Genomic DNA, 17,821 nt, shown 5'->3' on the forward strand with positions numbered 1-17,821 from the left:
GTTTTTGTTGAAAAAGTGATTGGTTTTAGGGTAATGCATGAAAGTCTGGTAGATGTAGGGTTATGCTATTTATTTGTTGGATATTAGTTGCTTTTTCAGTTGATTTATTTTGATCCGAGTAATGGATGTTGTATGTTTTCAACATGAAATTTTTTTTTTTTAATCGGTACATTCAGTGTTACAATGTTAAGTAGCTATTCCCCCATCTCTGATTTGCTTTGTACAGCATCAACAGTCCTGTTTATACTTTTTATTTTTCTTTTACTAAATGCTGGTCTGTTGCTCCCTCATCTCGGACGCCACCTGTGCATGAGTAAATTTAAGATGTCTTTCCATGCAGTAAGTCATGTCTTACAGGGACATCATTTTCTTCTCGTGTGTTTGATTCCAATGCGGGTGGCTTTGGTGGTGGCGCAGGAGTGTCCGGGTTGGCAGCAGCCTTGTTAGATGGTCCGCAGCTTCCTCCTGGTCCCCCTCAACGTCCTCCACTCACTCGACCCACCAGTTATTCGACGGGGGAGCAACACCACCTTAGAGAGAAGGCACGCAGTAAGTCGGCTGCTATTTTATGTGTACACATTTTTTTATTTCCGTCATCTTCCTGGATGTTTATGATTATGACACTTACATTGAACAGAAACTTTGTGTGCGAGATAAAATTACTCTTTGGTTGATAGACTTAGTAGCATTTGCACAGTATGCTTACTTGCAATGTAGCTGGTGTCTTGATCCGTTAGAATTGCAATTGTCCCTTAACAGATGTTGTCAAGGATTTTAATTTGTATGATTGAACTCCTATAGTATATTTCCTTTGTAGTTGTAGAAGTGTACAAGTTTTTTCAGGTTGCAAACAGTTTTGTACATACATAGATTCCAATCCCCTGTAACACCTTGGCATTGCTTATATAATTCTGATACATATACTGTACATATATTGTTAGTTAATTTATATTTTTTCACATTTTCAGCTTTGTGTTAATTTTAGCTTGTTTTGATGCCATTCAGTTTGTCAAATTTATATGTAAGCACATTGTGTTGTGCTTTTGTAGGGTTTTGAAAATGATTCAACCTTCTTCTCCATTATAATCCTTGTATCTTTTGTTTATAACTCTTACTCCCTTTGAAGTTGAAGTCTGGCAGATATCCACAAGAATCCAGTACTTGTGAAGTATGCAGAACATTGGGAAATAGATCGGTTATCTGTTTCGTAACATTTCTGGTTTAAGATTGTAGAACATGGGAACTGCTATTTTCAGTGATGGAAAATTTCTGGCACTGTACATTATGGAAAAAGTGTAGCTTTTTTTGGAGAAGTAAACTACATTTAAATCAGAGGTTGTACAGTATCTTTTCAGTCTATCAAATTGATGCACAGTATGCTTTATGTGGTATTTTTAATGTTTTTTTCTTGGGGAAATACTTTGATTAATTATTACAGTTCTTTGTAATCCTCAGTACGCTATGCCGCGAAGATTTTAAAGCGTGCGGATACGTGTAAATATAATTGAAAAATCAAACTAAATAATTGCAGGGGTTCGACAAATGCTGGGAAGCATTCGTCGGAACTCTGCTTATAGCAAGAGCTTCCCTGTAACTCAAGGATAGATGAGTCCGAAATCACTGGGTTTTGCCTGAGAATTCTCCCAGTCTAGCCAAAATTGAACATAGGTTTGTTTTCATTAATGTTGGTGTGCGTTGGTGACATCCACAGACACTGCTTGCTTGCTTTTGTCTTCCTAAGCTGTGTTGCATTATGTTAATGTGCTGTCCTGGAAGGTTTCCTCATGTTTGTGTGAATGAATAAATGAACAAAGCTGTTGAATTATTCATTTGTGGTGGTACATTTGTGCAATTTAATTATCACACATTGTTTCTTGGTCATTGTTTTGCTGTGAACACTTTTGTTTTATTCAGCGTTTAATTTGTACTTGGTTTCTTGATGGATGAGACAACAGCTTTGTTTACTAAATCTTGCACACTTGTTCAAGTGCTCAGCACAGTCCATTGTTTCAAAACTGTGTTCACATTAGCTGCTAGCCAATATGTATGTGTACTTTTATGTTCAGTTATTATGAATACTGAATAAATTGGGTTTTTTAATTGAGAAAAATATTGAAAACACTTTTGGTGTTCTGTCTTGTTTGTAGATCGTACTGAACAGCTTCTGCAGTAATCCACATTTCTAGGATCCTAATTTTTAAAAGACTAATGTTGCATTTCACTCGGGGTTAGGCGTCCTGTTTTTTTTTTTTTTTTTTTTTTTTTTTTTTTTTTTTTTTTTTTTTTTTCCATTTAGGCCTAGTCAGAATAAGTTAGATATGGGAATTCATCATTTAGCCTGTGTAATTGGCTTTTACATAAAGTATCTAAAAATGCCACATTTAAAACGTTTACGTCACTATTATTACTTTTAACTTAAAATCTCCAGCATACAGTAATTATATAATCTCATCTTTCTATTGATGAATCTCAACCCCCCCTTTATTTAAGACCGACAGGTTACCTGTATCTTAGTCAAACTTTCGTCATTCATATAATTTCTCAAGATATAACTCTCTATAATGTGTTGACTCTTCGTAAGGTGTCTCCATCAATAGTCGTTTTTTTAATGCAACTTGAAAGTGTTAAGACATTTTCAGTGTCTCTTTCCCAAGATAGTTTTTATTTTTGGTTTTGTATACCAGTCATTTTCATTGATAATTTCTTGTGAATATTGTTACTTTTTACATTAGAATAGTTACTTAGAATTGAGTTTGTTAGTCTATAATACTAGTAGCTGATGCAAAATTGACTTTGTTAGTCTGTAATACTAGTAGCTGATGCTGTGAAGATAAATGTTTTGAGCCTACAGGAGAGAATAGTAATACTAGTAAGTTTCAAGAACATTGTTCTAGGTTTATGAAGGAACTCGGTAGTCTTTCCTAAAATATGTTGAAATTTGGGTTTGTCACAGAAATTATCAAGCCATTTACAGTATGCTTTGTTCCTTGGATTATCTTTGTTTTTCACCTTTTGTCTTTTTGTAATAACTGTGTATGTCTGTCGGGAAGTGGTTCAGTATGGCTTTGTGTTATGTTTTAATACGGTAATGTTTTCATATAACTTTACAGTTGATTCCTCACAAAAAGAAAACATCTGACCTTAAAGAAAAGAGGAAAGATAGTTAGGAGAACATGTTTAAAGTCATAAGCGTTTTTTTTAATTATTACTTTACACAGTAATATGCTTCCACTTTGTAAGATATTATCATTGATCTTCTTACAAGGAGTTTTAAATTATCTTGTTCGGTAAATTTTCCAATGTTTAGAAGTTAATAGATTTAGTTGTAAGAAGTAATTTAAATTTTCATGCAGAAATTAATCTCTTTTGTAGTGGAGTTTTGCTTTTATTCAAGCTGAGTATGAAACTAGAACTTAATGTTACAGGTGTGCTTTTGATGGATCACACAGCAAGCAGTGAAGACACAGGTAGTGGATCATCGCCCCGTGGGAACAAAAAGTTGTCGTTCAAAACCCCCCGCAAAATGTCTGCTGCCGTCAACTCGGGCGGGGCTGCTGCTACAACGCCACCGGAAAGCCCTCTGCCACCTCCACGTAGACCCAAGGATGGAAGTCATATCACCAACCCGAAGAAATGAAGTTATGTGCTGAATTCACCGGTCACGAATAGGTTTTTGTTATGATGGTGTGGTCTTGATCAACCAGTAATGATAATGATCATTGGGTTTTTATTTCTTAGCCACAGGAATCCGATGGTCATCCGGTTTTTTCTATCCTTGGATTTGTAAGTCCCTCCCTGGTTCTCTCTTGGTTTAGTTTACTGTAGTCAATGATAGGAAGCCTTCCAGGCACCAGCCTGGCGATTTCATTCGTTCAAAGGATGTACATAACATAAAGTAGTGAAGCTTAAACTGCACTGAGTTCAACATGTGAAATGTTTATCGTCACTGATCATGAATCACATTGTGATTTGAAGCCAAATTCCAGAGTTCAAATTTGGAGCATGATTTTTTTAGCAGTATTGTGAATTTCTTCTTGCTTGAATTGCTGGCTGGTCTTGTTGCATTAGGTCATCCAGGCAGGGCTCTTTTAATTCTTCGTTTTGGTTATCATACGTTGAGCTATGAAATCTGTAGAAAGAAGAAATTGATTTGTATTTCTAGTAAACAGTAGATTGCTCTAAGTGTACTTTATTCATAATGTATATTACAAATCTGGTTAATATTGAAAAGTTATTCATTGCAATGGTTACAGTATATATTTTAAAATTGATAAAGCCTGTATTTTTTACTATGTAAAATTAGAGATGAACTTGGGGAAATATTTTTATGAATTTTTATTCATAGCAAATGCTGGTGGTATAAATGAAGGTTATTGGTCTGTGATTATGTAATTTATTTATATTTCTCCCTCTCCCCCAAAATATACAGTACTGTATATATAGTACCTATATATCTTGTCTTCATACATTTAGACGATTGAATGCTCTAATGTTAATATTGTTGCATCTCACTACATTGGAATTATTTAACAGTGCTGGGTGTGATTTTCAGAATTTATGAAGAGCTTTTGTCTTGTTATTAAACAGACTAATCTCAAAGTTTGAAGTTCCTTGAAAATTTGTCTCGGTTTCGAAAGAACTTCATACGAAGAAGGGGGTTACTGCATCACAGCTGTAAAATTTATGAACAGTGTGGAAGACCAAATGAGGAAGTTAGTATTAAATATCCAGTTTTTCGATGTTTTTTTTTTCACAATGTCACTGCCTCAATCAAGCTATGCTCATATTTTTAAAGATTTTTTTTTGTTTAGTACGGTACGTAGTCCTCTGACTGTTGAAAATGTATTATGTACATGGTACGAGGATCCTAGTGCACAATGTAATTCTGAAGTATGTTTTTATTTGTTTCGACTAGGCTAGTTTCATTTTTCTATGCAAAGCATTGAACTATCGTGTAGGAGTTATGTGGTGGGGAATAATATTTAATGGAAGAGCAGATGTCAGGTTAATTGGAAAAGGAGAAAAAAAAAAAACTTGAATCACCATCAGCTTTTCCAGGTGTGTTTTTGATGTTATGGAATAAAAATTTGTTGCACAGCTTGCCTGTTTTTCTAAAGTATTTCAGAATTCAGTTTGAGTAATTTGTAACATTTTTGTTAAAAATGAGATGAGCTATTTTAGATACTAAACACATAGGCTTCTTTAGTTGAGCTATTTTATATACTAAACATATAGGCTTCTTTAGTTAAAAAAGATAATTTTTGCAAATCAGTTATGAAAATGATTGTACATGATTTTGTAAGCAGTTTTATGCAGAATATTCATTGCCCTCATTAACGAAGCTTAGGAATCTTCACGAAGCCCTTTTTCCTTGTCTGTCATGAGGAAATCAATCATACGTAACAATACGTTATACATATTATACGGTGTAAACATGGTCTGCTAAGATGTAACAAATGAATCTGAGAAGTACTTCAGAGCAGGTAAAATATTTATCCTTTTCACTGGTGGGGTATGGTATGTCCTCATCTACATAGGCATTCATTAGAACAAGAAGGTTTATAAATAATGTAGACAGCTGCATTTATCTAGACCTCATAAAGATAAACAATCTCCCATTTAATGACAATATAGCCCTGTTCAACTTACTGTATAATGGTGATTCTAATACATTAGGGAAGCAACATCCATAGGATTAAGGATTTTTATAATTAATGATTACCAATTCATACTGATTCTTCAGATTTGTTGACAGCATGCAATTCTTAAGAGATCATATTCCCACATTGCAAAGATGCCAGATGTGAAGATGTGCTCCCCTATAACAAGATCATGTTATTGACAAGAAATGACAAAATCTTGGTAATTTTCCTGTTTTGGTTATCTCCCAATAATGTTTATTTAAAGGCTATACACCAGCAACTGTTAAATATAATTGATATTTTAATGAAAAAAATTTTTTTTTTTTTGTATATGTCAGAGGGCTGCTCTGGAGGTAAAATGGTACAGTTTGATGTTTAAAAAAATAATTTCTGTCAACTATTTGGTCATGAATTTGTGTATTTGAAGTTTGGAAGCTTTCAGAGTTGCTGTTTTCACCATAGACTCCCATAGACTCCGGTGTACTCAGGAGTGTACAGCTATAATAATAGGAACTAAAAATGGAGACAATGTCATGTTAAGCTACAATTTTAATTGTTGATGTCAACAGCAATTTCCCCCTTGTTAATATAATTTTTAATAGCTGACACCAAAGGAATGCTTAAATTCATTGTTTATGTGAAATAAACTTATAATCCCTCCAAAATAAAAAAAAATAAAGAATAGGTATTATATCAAAAGCATATCAGATCTTTTTGTGGTTAACATTTATTTCAGAAATATTTTGTCAGGAAGGAAAATTATTTGTTTTGTAGACATGAGACTTTAAGTGAAATTACGCAAAAACAATTTCTACAGGTCTATTTCACTTGAAAATATATTATTAATTATAGATTTCTCCGTTGTGTTTGAAAAGATCAAGCTTCCAAGTGATGTGAACTTCTTTTCATTTTGTCATTTACCAGGTACATACAGTAATTTTTAAAAAAGCCGTACTGATTTTTTTTACTATATAGAAGGTTAGCATATGTGATTCAGAATACAAATAATTACTAGCCGAAGTGATGCAACGAATAGTACTTGTTTTCCCTGCTGAATTTTCAGACAACGCTGTCCACTACAAAGCTAAGATACCTCTCAGGATGAGCTTTTCCTTTGCGTGAATTTTGTTTTTCTAAAGTGTAGCACCAGTAGTAGGGCAGAAATAAAGCAAACTGCATCCATGCTGAAAGCAGTGGTAGTATTGTTTAAAAAAAAATCCAAAAAAAGAACGGAAGAAAATAAATGCTTTTGATTAAATTGCTGAATCTTTAATGCAAACTGTTACTACTTGGCCACCTGCATCCCCAGAGTTTAACAAAACCAAAGATTTGTCGTCATTTAAGGAACACAGATCTGCTATAGATATTATTTTACCGTTTGCTGTAATTTTTTTTTCGTGTGCGAGGAGGGATTCCCACTTTGCAAATTGCTTCCTTCCCTACAAACAATGTTTGGTGATCTTCTCCTTTATCTGGAACAGGTTTTGTACTTAGACGATGCTCGCATTTTCCTGTAATGTACTGTAGAATATGACCTCGTCTGTATTGTAACATCTTTGAACACATGCTTCTGTGAGAGAATGAATAATCACTTGATCACATTGCACAACTGAGTCACACGAGTGGCACAAAATCAGTCGAGTCGATTTGATGATTGTGTCGCATAGTTGGTTCAGCTTAGCCTTATTTTTTGTGTTGTTTTAATCTTAGCGGTGGCAGAAGCTAGTTATTACGAACTATAGATTTGAACTTGTACTTAATGTATAAGAGAATTATTTATCTACTAATTTATTTGTGCCAGTTAAGTTTAGAAGTGCTCATGGCTTTCGTCATGTAAAAAATGAAAACCAGTAAAAGCGAAATTGATATAATATCTGACTTGATATGTTACCTGATTTCTGTTGTATAGTTTTATCTTTTTGTTAATTAGTGAGTAAAAATCATAACAGTGGTTGTTTAAAGGAGGTTTTTATCTAAGTTATATTTTAGATATATTTTGTATATATTTTAGTTATGAATATTTGTGTAGTTGGAATACTGTAAGATAATGTAGTGATTACTGATTGTATACTTCGTTTTAAAACTATTGGGAACTTACTTTCTTTTAAGAGTACTGTACGTTATGGATTTATTTTAATATGCACATAGGCCTATACTGTTTAACCTAATTAAGTGTTGCTTTTTAAGATTTTACTCTGATCATCCAGCCCATCCAAGAGGCTTTTTGCATTCATTATTTCATATTCAGCAGATGTTCAGCTTTAAGTTACGTTAAGCTCAAGAAAGAGACAGTGTATAATTATACAGTATATTAGATTCAGTATTTGATGATTTATTTACATATTTTACTTTATATAAAAAATATAATAGCACAAATTGAAGTAACAGTCTAAACAATGTAACTTTTTTCCCTGTTTATAGAAAGGTCACTTACTTTACAATTTGTGTGGTTGTAATTATTTTATTCTGTGTCTATGCTGTAAGCTCACTTATTTTTTTTTATATATATCTTCGATACTCTGTGATACTATTATTATTATTCCTTTTCACGTATGATATGCCCCTAAAAGTATGCTTAAACTCCCTTACAAGCGTAGATCATTTAACATTTCTGAAGGTTTTTCTAGACTTTCAGGGCTAAATAGAAAGCTTATCAGGACTATGCATTATGGAAAAAGATTGTCAAGTTTCAGTTCACATTGGACTGCAAGGGAAATTGAAAAAAAAAAAAAAAAAAAAACAGTGTTGGTAGAGCTCATACTTCTAAAGAAACTTCAAAATATTTTGATTATGTAGATTTTTTTTTTCGAGAAGATGAGCTAGAACCCTTGTTATGTCACAAAGTGTTCATTTGTTATTGTCTTGATACTTGAATGCTGGTCAGTTTGATATTCAAACTCAATCAGCTCTATATTGAGGTTTTTAATTTTTTATGTAGACGTTTTGTGCTACGTGTGGAGGGCAATTTCCTTTACAACATCAGCACAACTTGTAATAAAGGAAAGAAAGTGTTACATCTTCAGTGTTGGCTTTATATAGGACGCCCATCGTGGAATTGGAAGAACTTTTCTGTTTTGTACTGTGCTCTTATAATGCCTTTTATTCAGCATTGCCTCGTTCTCAAGGTGCACACTGTTTTTTTTTCTATTTGTTATATAGTCTTGTTCCATGTATTACTGTTAGAATAAAGTGTTATTTTAAAGACTGTGGAACATTATAATTGTTAATTACTTTCAGATTTATTTTGAAATGCATAAATTTTTTTTTATTGAGGACATGTTTTGTACTAGAAGCACAAGCAAAGCAAAGATTTTTACTCGGCTAGTCTAAAAGTGTACTTGGTAAAAGTTCCAAATTCATAATAGTTATTAATGAATAGTAGGGACTACGCTCACCTTTATTTATCCGGAGAAGGTTCTTGGTTAAAGTTTTGCAGAGCAGGAATCATAAGCTTTACTCGTCTGTAAAATTTATAAAAATGGAAGAACTATATTTCCAGAATGAATATAATAAGTTTTAAGCTTTATAAATGGTGCCAGTCTGCCTATGTTAAGTTATATATTGGTGGTAATGAGTTCTATGTTAGCATTTTAATTGTTGTGTATTTCACTGATGGCAGCAGGTTTGGATAGGCCCAACACTTTTCCTCCCACAGTATTTTGGTTGTCATGATGGCCACGGTTAGCTAAGGATATTAAGGTGCCTGTCTCAATGTCTCAACCGCTGAATGGCCTTTGCTGCCCCAGTGCTTGGTGTTACACCTAAACTTGATAAAACCAACCAACCAATAATCTCAATGTCTCAAGAGTGGCTGCTGGTTACTAGGTGGAATAATTGTGCTGCACTAAAAACACAAAGCCTTTAATCAATGACTGGATAGTTTTATTTATCTAAAATAAATCTGTGAAAAATAAAAACTAAACAGAACAAGTAGACTCACAAATATTTAACTTCTTCCTAAATGTAGACAAAATTCCTATCATTATTGATGAAAGCTTGTCAGAAGCTTCATTTGTACAGTTGTGATGTTTTGGACATGTGATAAAGTCAGAAGAGTAGTAAGATCTGTGATTGAAAGTAGCAAGGCTAAGTCCAAAAAATGATGAAAAATCATGTAAATTCATGAAGAAAGTGCACAAACAGAACAGTGGAGAGAAGTAATTTTATGTCAAACCCTATGCAGGGGAAAGCTTCACATAAAGCAGTGATGAAAGTAAGTATAAACAAACAGGCAGTTTGTGGCAGCAAAATAATACCAAGAACCTCTTGATCCTCTCTGAAAGCTTTACTTCTCATTTTAGTATAAAATTCAAGTGTCTGAGTTAGAAATGGTCCCTTGTGTTGAGACTAAGAAAATTATTAAATTTACCTGTAAACTGGACTTGCCATCTCAATAATAGGAGACTACAATGTAAATGAAACTAGTACATACTGCACTGTGAGTTAGTATTCCTCATTTTACATACATGTTTTAGGACTAATGTCTTTAACATTCAATTTCCTCATGAATGGCAATTTGTCAAGTAAATATAGTATGAGGAAATTGAATGTCAAGGACAGCTTTCCTCATGCACTATGATTTATTTTTCGAATTCATAGTAAGTGCGGCTTAATACACATCTGTTTGCTCTTGAAGGACTTGGTAAAAAATGCTGAATAACAACTGAAATTGTAAAATCATTCCATAATCCCTGCTACCTTGTACATGCTGTACATAGGAGTTTCTGTACATCATCTTAATAGTTATTATGTATATATAAGAATAAAATTATAGTTCTAATTTTGTATTCTTAGTTCCTACCGTAGTATTTGGTGTAACTGATGAAAGTCATGTACAGATGAGTTTTAAAATGAGGATGGGCTCAGTTGTCACTTGCAACTCATGGGTGTTAAAGAAGCTAGGAGAGTCGTAATCTTAATCTGATACTAATGGAACTGTGTTTGTATCAAACAAACCATTACCTTTGACTACTAATGGAGGACATTACAATTTAATTTATGGTTTATCCAACTCGCTTCCTTTCCTACTTCTTTTCAACTTTCTTGCATGACTAGGCTACATATGATGCGCCAAAGCCGCCAGGTCCAATCACACTTTACCACGTAAAATTATCCATTGCCACTTGACATTTTTTAAGTCTTAAAATACATACCAAAGCTTCTTATTAAGCAATACATACCCAAGCCTTTAGTATCCAGATTTCAAGTAATTTGTAATTGGATTTACATTAAACTTCTAGTAACTGGATCCTGGGTGGTAGGCAACCACTTCACTGATGACATTTTATCTGATGTGAAAAGAAGTTTTAAAAAATTATTACCACAACTACTATTAATATAATTATTATAATGTTTATAAGTTAATGTTTACAAATATATCTTTTCTTTATGTAACAATATTCTAAGGTTAATACTCGATGTCGACACTTGCCACATCGTCCAGCCCCTTGTAGGAGGTTATGGTGCACTGTAGGCAGGACTAAAGTGTGTATACATAAATTCCTTCGGCCCCTGGCTGCACTCACATTCTAGCCTTTTTTTTCCTCCATTTCTATTTCCATTCTTCAGTCTTACTGTCCAACATCCTTTGTTACTTCTCAGTGTAACGAGTTTCTCTCTCTCTCTCTCTCTCTCATATGCAGCCATAGAATTCATAACCTACCATATCGGACCAAGACCACATGAAGAACATACAATTAGTACTCAATTAGACAACAAAAAGCAAATATGGACTAAATTTTCTCAGATACGTATACTCCAGCACATACAACCATCGCATTTTAGATGTAGTACCAGTTCGAATGTCAGGGAACACAAGAAGAAGAAAGAGGAGGAGGTTAGTTTTCCAAAGAAAAGAGAGCAGTGTCACGAATGCCACCAGCGCCCCTATTCCCCTGTCATCACGGATCGGCTGACACCGTAATTTTTTCTCTATTTTCTTGTTCGCGGCGCGAAGGAGCTAAACGCCGAAAATGGAAGAGGGAGGGGAAGGGGTTAGAGAACCAGGGAGGCAGGGGTAGGAGGGAGGGAAGGGGCGTCGAGTGATCAGTAGGAACTGTGACGTCGTATAACCTCCTCCTCGCAGTTTAGCCAAAACCGCCGGGGTCATCCGCAACGGTTAAACTCTGGCTCTCGGAACTGTGACACCGTGCGGATCGCGCGCCAATGATGACTGTCATCAACCGTCATCACCTTTACTCGATGGTGACAGATGAGACGCCAAAAACAGGAGGAAGGAATAAAAAAAAAAAAAAAAAAAAAAACCGTCGAAAAGAAGCCATGGTCGTGATGACGAAGGTACTTTATTTTTTCTTATATGTTTTGGCGTTTTTTAATTTTTATTTTCCTTTGCTAGGTTTTGTTTATTGGGCCTTATTCTTACTTTTGGGGGTGAAGGGGTTGTGGGGGGGGTGGGGGGGGGGGGGGGGAAGTTGTTTATGCTTTGATGTCCTAATTCCAACTTTTTATATACGAATAATGTTCAATTGTCGGTTATTATCACCGGCTATGTAAATTATTTATTATCTATATCAAACAGAGTACAATATATTAAAAAATGCCCTGAAACATATCTTTCCCTTCCCTAAATGGGTTAAATATATATCTATATATATATATATATATATATATATATATATATATATATATATATAGATATTATATACGTTATATATATTATATGTATATATCATATATATATATATACAGTATATATATATATACGCAAATCTTGCAAAAGTCCTTTGTTTCCATTAAAACATTTCATTAATACAGAGACAACTTACGTGCCTATTACATAAAAAAAGAGACTAATTTCAACTTTTACAATTAAAAATCCTAATTGTCCCATCAATTTACGCAGCCGGAAATTGCCTGCTCAAAAAAAGTTTGTATTATTTTTTTTCTTTGGTAATACACGTATTATTATCAAACACTGCACGGGTTGCCAGGTACTGCAAGCGATGCAATCGTATTCCGACTAAGTGAGCTAATCGAATCTAATCCTTGGTGGGGAGGTAGATATGATTTCGTCCATGAATGCAATTATAGAATTCTCTCTCTCTCTCTCTCTCTCTCTCTCTCTCTCTCTCTCTCTCTCCTCCTCTCCTCTCTCTCTCCTCTCTCTCTCTCGTTGTAATGTTTTGATGATGATAAGCACTTCATATACGCTTTTCCTTTCTGGATATATTTGAATAATCAATGTTTAACACTTCCTGCAAAAAGAGTTTGTGGGCTCTCTCTCTCTCTCTCTCTCTCTCTCTCTCTCTCTCTCTCTCTCTCTCTCTCTCTCTCTCTCTTGTTGAACATTTCCATTTTTCTTCGTTCTTGTAGAATGGGAAAATTTTATAAAAAGAAATTCATGCTGGTCTTCCTTGCAAAAAGTGATCGTGGGCTCTCTCTCTCTCTCTCTCTCTCTCTGCTGGGCTCTCTCTCTCTCGTTCGCTCTCCTTCTCTCCTCCATTCATCTTCTCTCGCACCTCGAATCCCGATCATCCTTCTTCTGGCTTCTCTCTCTCTCTCTCTCTCTCGTTAAACTGTATTAATGGTTCTGGTAGTCATATCTAGTTAAAAATTTTCATTTTTATTCGTTTTTGTTGGATGAAAATCTTTATAAAATTAAATTCATGATGGTCTACCTTGCAAAGAGTGATCGTGGGTTATCTCTCTCTCTCTTGTTGAACATTTCAATATTTATTCGTTTTTGTTGAATGGAAATCTTTATAAAATTAAATTCATGATAGTCTTCCATGCAAAAAGTGATCGTGGTCTCTCTCTCTCTCTCTCTCTCTCTCTCTCTCTCTCTCTCTCTCTCTCTCTCTCTCTCTCTCTCTCGACGAGACAAAACGGAAACACGACCACGACTTGTAAACACTAATAACAATCGAGGCTCTCGTGATGACGTCACGGGGTCAAAGTCGCAGCCCGAAAACGTCTCCCGGTGGCACAAATGACGGGTCACTGCTGAGGGTACTCATTATACCCATGCCCGTGCCCACATTAAGGCATAGCAGAGGGAGGGCAAAGAGGAGACAATGACGGGTCTCTTAGGGGGGCAGACATGACGGTACTTTTGTGTACATGTGTACTTTTGTACATACAAACGGAGACATGTATACAAGGAATTTTAATGTGAACTTCGGGAAGAGGTCAGGTCTGTCTGGCATGTGGGTACTACTTGGCATTTGGGTAGTTGGCCTAAAGAGTGCTGTTCTTATGTATATACAGAGACATTTGCTCTCTCTCTCTCTCTCTCTCTCTCTCTCTCTCTCTCTATCTATATATTATAATATGTATATATATATATATATATCTCTATAATATATATATATAGATATATATAATATATATATATATATATATATATATATATATATACATACAAAACAAGAGAGAGAGGAAGAGTATCTTTGTCTTGTGTTATTACAATAATATTCTGGCAGTAGCTGAGAGATAGAGAGAGAGAGAGAGAGAGAATATCTCTGTCTTGTTACCATAATATATTCTGGCACTGTCTTAGAGAGAGAGAGAGAGAGATGAGAGGAGAGAGAGAGAGAGAGAGAGAGAGAGAGAGAGAGAGGAGAGCACCCAAAATAACGCCCCGAATCCCTACACGCCTCTTTATGACCCAAAACCAACTAAAAAAAGTAAAAGAAACAATACGAAAAGATTTTTTCCCCGTCCAATAATGAGAAGCACTACAATAAACTCCGGCGAACCCCTGCTGTCCAAGTCGGCCTGAACGACCTAGTGTTAATCACGGAGACATTTATGAAATGACTAATCCTGACTGATGCTAAAAGGGGGAGGGGGGACACGGGTTCCTCATTCAATTGTTTTTTCTTTCTTTTTTTTTTTACCTTGAGATAAAGGGAGGTTAGGGGGATGGAGGGGAGGGGAGGGGAGAGAAACTGAAGGGGGAAGGGGCAGGGTAGGAGAATGAGGACTGATAAAATAGGGAAAGAGGGAAAAAAAGGGTAGTGGCTGAGAGAAAAAGTATATGGGGGCATTAAGATATATATTTATATTGTAGGCTATATATATATATATATATATATATATATATATATATATATATATAGCTTTGTCTTTGTGTTATTACTATTATTATTATTATATATATTTCTTTTAAGCGCACGTGTAAACTAAACATAAAGATATTTATAATAAAAAAAAAACTACTTCGTGCAGTGAGACAGTATAAAAACACGATGAGATTGGTGGGCGAGTATTTAATGCTTGTTCAAGATGACTGGATTTGGATAATAAAACAATAATATATATATATATTAAACCTTACCTTAAGACCTTACAGCTCGTTCGGGTTGCCGCAGGTCCCTCAGTGGGGCACCTCTCTCTCTCTCTCTCTCTCTCTCTCTCTCTCTCTCTCTCTCTCTCTCTCTCATATATATATATATATATATATATATATATATATATATGAGAGAGAGAGAGAGAGAGAGAGAGAGACTTTGTGCTTGCATTATTATAATGTATATTTTTGGGCAATACTCTCTCTCTCTCAAGGTGGAACCGTAGTGGCGTCAAGGAAAAGACTGAAGAGAGAATTACGGTGCAAAGGGAAACACGAATGAAGATGGGTTTAAGAGAGAAAGAGAGTAATAGTCTCTCTCTCTCTCTCTCTCTCTCTCTCTCTCTCTCTTTCGGTTTCCGGGCCAGAAAAAGAAAACAATCGTTTGTTAGAAAGCGTATCTCTCTCTCTCTCTCTCTCTCTCTCTCTCTCTCTCTCTCTCTCTCTTTAACGACAACGGATGTGGGAAACCTTTTTAATTAAGGCTGATTGCGTCGAATTATAATGAATTGCTGTTTAATTGAGAGAGAGAGAGAGAGAGAGAGAGAGAGAGAGAGAGAGAGTTGCTGGTCTTGAACAATTTTTCCATTATTCAAATGAAAAAGAAAAATAACTCGTCGACTCTTCAAATAATAATAATAATAATAATAATAATAATAATAATAAAATAATAATAATAATAATAATAATAATAATGAAATTACGTTAAGTTTAAGGGAAATGCAAACAAAAAATTTAAAAAATAATTTTTACAAAGATTCAATGAAATACAGTAACAACTGCTATGATAACAACAACAACAACAACAACCAACAACAACAACAACAATAATAATATAATAATAATAATAATAATAATAATAATAATAATAATAATAATAATAATAATAATGTTTTGTTAAAAATGGTTGCTGCTTCAGCACTATAATCTTGTAGAGAGTCTTCTCTATTTTTCTGATAACAGCTTTCTCTCTGTTGCTTAGACTGGCGAGCAAAGCACCAAATGGCTTGGTAAAATTCGTTTGAGTCATTTTGGTGTTTATTATTGCTTATACAATTCTCTCTCTCTCTCTCTCTCTCTCTCTCTCTCTCTCTCTCTCTCTCTCTCTCTCTCTCTCTCTCTCCAAAGCGATGTTTCGTCCAGATCGACAGGTTATTTCCCAGCGATGACTGCTGAGGGACTGAATTCCATTTTTAACAAAACTTGTCTACGAAAGGGTGTCCTTCCGAAATAATAATAATAATAATAATAATAATAATAATAATAATAATAATAATAATAATAATAATAATAATAAATAACAAATCAGGTATACAAACAGTAATATAGTCATCGCTAAACTATTAACCCCGAATAGCAGCTTATATTCAAAGAACTCTCAAATGATACAAATTCCAAGAAATTTAAGGACTCTCTCTCTCTCTCTCCTTAGCCCTTAACAAGCCAACAACCACTCAATCACCTCGTTGGGGTAATTGGCTCGTGTATCCATCAAGAGGGAGTGGAACTGGGAGGCTTAATTATGCTACTAAAAGGAATCATTTGGTTCCCAAATTGCCCATTCGAGAGCGGCTCCGTGTGCGTTCGCGCGCATGCGCGCGCGCGATCACGACCGTAATTTTGCCAATACAAACGAGAGAGAGAGAGAGAGAGAGAGAAGCGGCGCTGCCGGTAAAGACGGTAGGTTAAACGTCATCTATAACGTAAAAAATATATATCTATTTTCTATGCTACAAATATCTCCCATTTAGACAAGAATTTTTTGAAGTAGGTATCAAAACACTAAACAAATTTCAAATTCATATTTTGACGTAAAAAAAAAAAACAGTCATCTTCCTTAAAATAACAAATTCCAGATTATGGTTCTCATAACGAAAAACCATTATGACATGACTCAATTTGCCCAAGACCCGTCCTTTTATTGTCCGCGTAACTGTAATTTAAAGATGTAACTAATTCTAATCTAGTGATAATTACGTTTCAACATAAAGTACCATTACAAATCCCTTGCATCGAAATTCAATTATCTTCGGCGCAATTATGAGTCGTGACGAATTATATATACAAATTATATACAAAGTCTCCTACCTATCGTGGTTTGCAACTTGATTCTAAACACATCAAAATATCAAGGCAACAAAGATTGACACAGAGAACCCCTAAGTGACCGCTGCCTTTGGCATCTGAAAAACCACAAATACTGCCCCTATGCTGTCAACGTCGATGAAAGATTACTTTTGAATATAATGAAGCCCACAGCAGTTTTATTTGACGAACACGACATTTAGTAGTAAATGTCCTATTCTGAGTAGCATTACGTGTCACGTTAAAACTCCGTCGATTATGCAGGAATTTCAAATGTTACAGTCGTGTGTGTACATATCTATTGATTATACGCAATATTCACACACTTGTATGTATAAAGAAGTAGTTCTTAACCTTTTTCAGTTTATGCGCTCCTTTCAAATCAGCAATCAGGTCTCGCACCCCCACCCCCATTGCTGGAGAAAAAAAAAAAACAAAAACAAAGTTGACGTGATGTGTATTAATAACGAAACCACGTTTTTTTTTTTATCTTCATTCATATAGCTTGCATTTTTTTCATGACAAAAATCCAGAGTACATTTTAATAAAAATGAAATTACATTATCTCTGAACACTTCAGAAGCAATTTTTTTTTCAGGAAAATATAATGCGTATAAAATGAAAATATTTTTTGCTTGAATTATTCATAGGCATCCTCGCAACCACTGGTATAAAGTATACATGACTCTACATACACACACGCGCATATAATGTACATACATCTCAAACATATCCTGTATGTTTACAAAGATACACAAAGGTGTAACCATGAGACCTATGCAAT

The 17,821-nt window shown here is 34.7% G+C and overlaps 1 protein-coding gene and 1 long non-coding RNA gene across 13 annotated transcripts in view; one reads left to right on the forward strand and one right to left on the reverse strand.

Moving 5' to 3' along the window:
* LOC135203741 (ral GTPase-activating protein subunit alpha-1-like) overlaps positions 1-10,422 on the forward strand; it is a 217,753-nt gene extending 207,331 nt beyond the window's left edge. For 6 of the 12 annotated variants that reach the window (XM_064233673.1, XM_064233674.1, XM_064233677.1 and 3 more), the window contains 2 exons: positions 358-549; positions 3,426-10,422. In XM_064233673.1, coding sequence (XP_064089743.1) covers positions 358-549; positions 3,426-3,637 — 404 coding nt within the window. In that variant the 3' untranslated portion in view covers positions 3,638-10,422. Of the gene's footprint in view, positions 1-357; positions 551-1,531; positions 1,669-3,425 lie in introns of those variants that run through there. The other 6 variants (XR_010312009.1, XR_010312010.1, XM_064233678.1 and 3 more) reach the window with 5 other exon arrangements.
* LOC135203742 (uncharacterized) overlaps positions 3,996-17,821 on the reverse strand; it is a 97,999-nt gene continuing 84,173 nt past the window's right edge. The window contains exons 3-4 of the long non-coding RNA XR_010312011.1: positions 10,823-10,930; positions 3,996-4,129 (exon numbers count right to left, since the gene is read on the reverse strand). This is a non-coding gene — a long non-coding RNA (uncharacterized LOC135203742). The remainder of the gene's footprint in view (positions 4,130-10,822; positions 10,931-17,821) is intronic.

Source organism: Macrobrachium nipponense, chromosome 36 (assembly GCF_015104395.2).
Source record: "Macrobrachium nipponense isolate FS-2020 chromosome 36, ASM1510439v2, whole genome shotgun sequence".
In the NCBI taxonomy this organism is placed as follows: Eukaryota; Metazoa; Arthropoda; class Malacostraca; order Decapoda; family Palaemonidae; genus Macrobrachium; species Macrobrachium nipponense.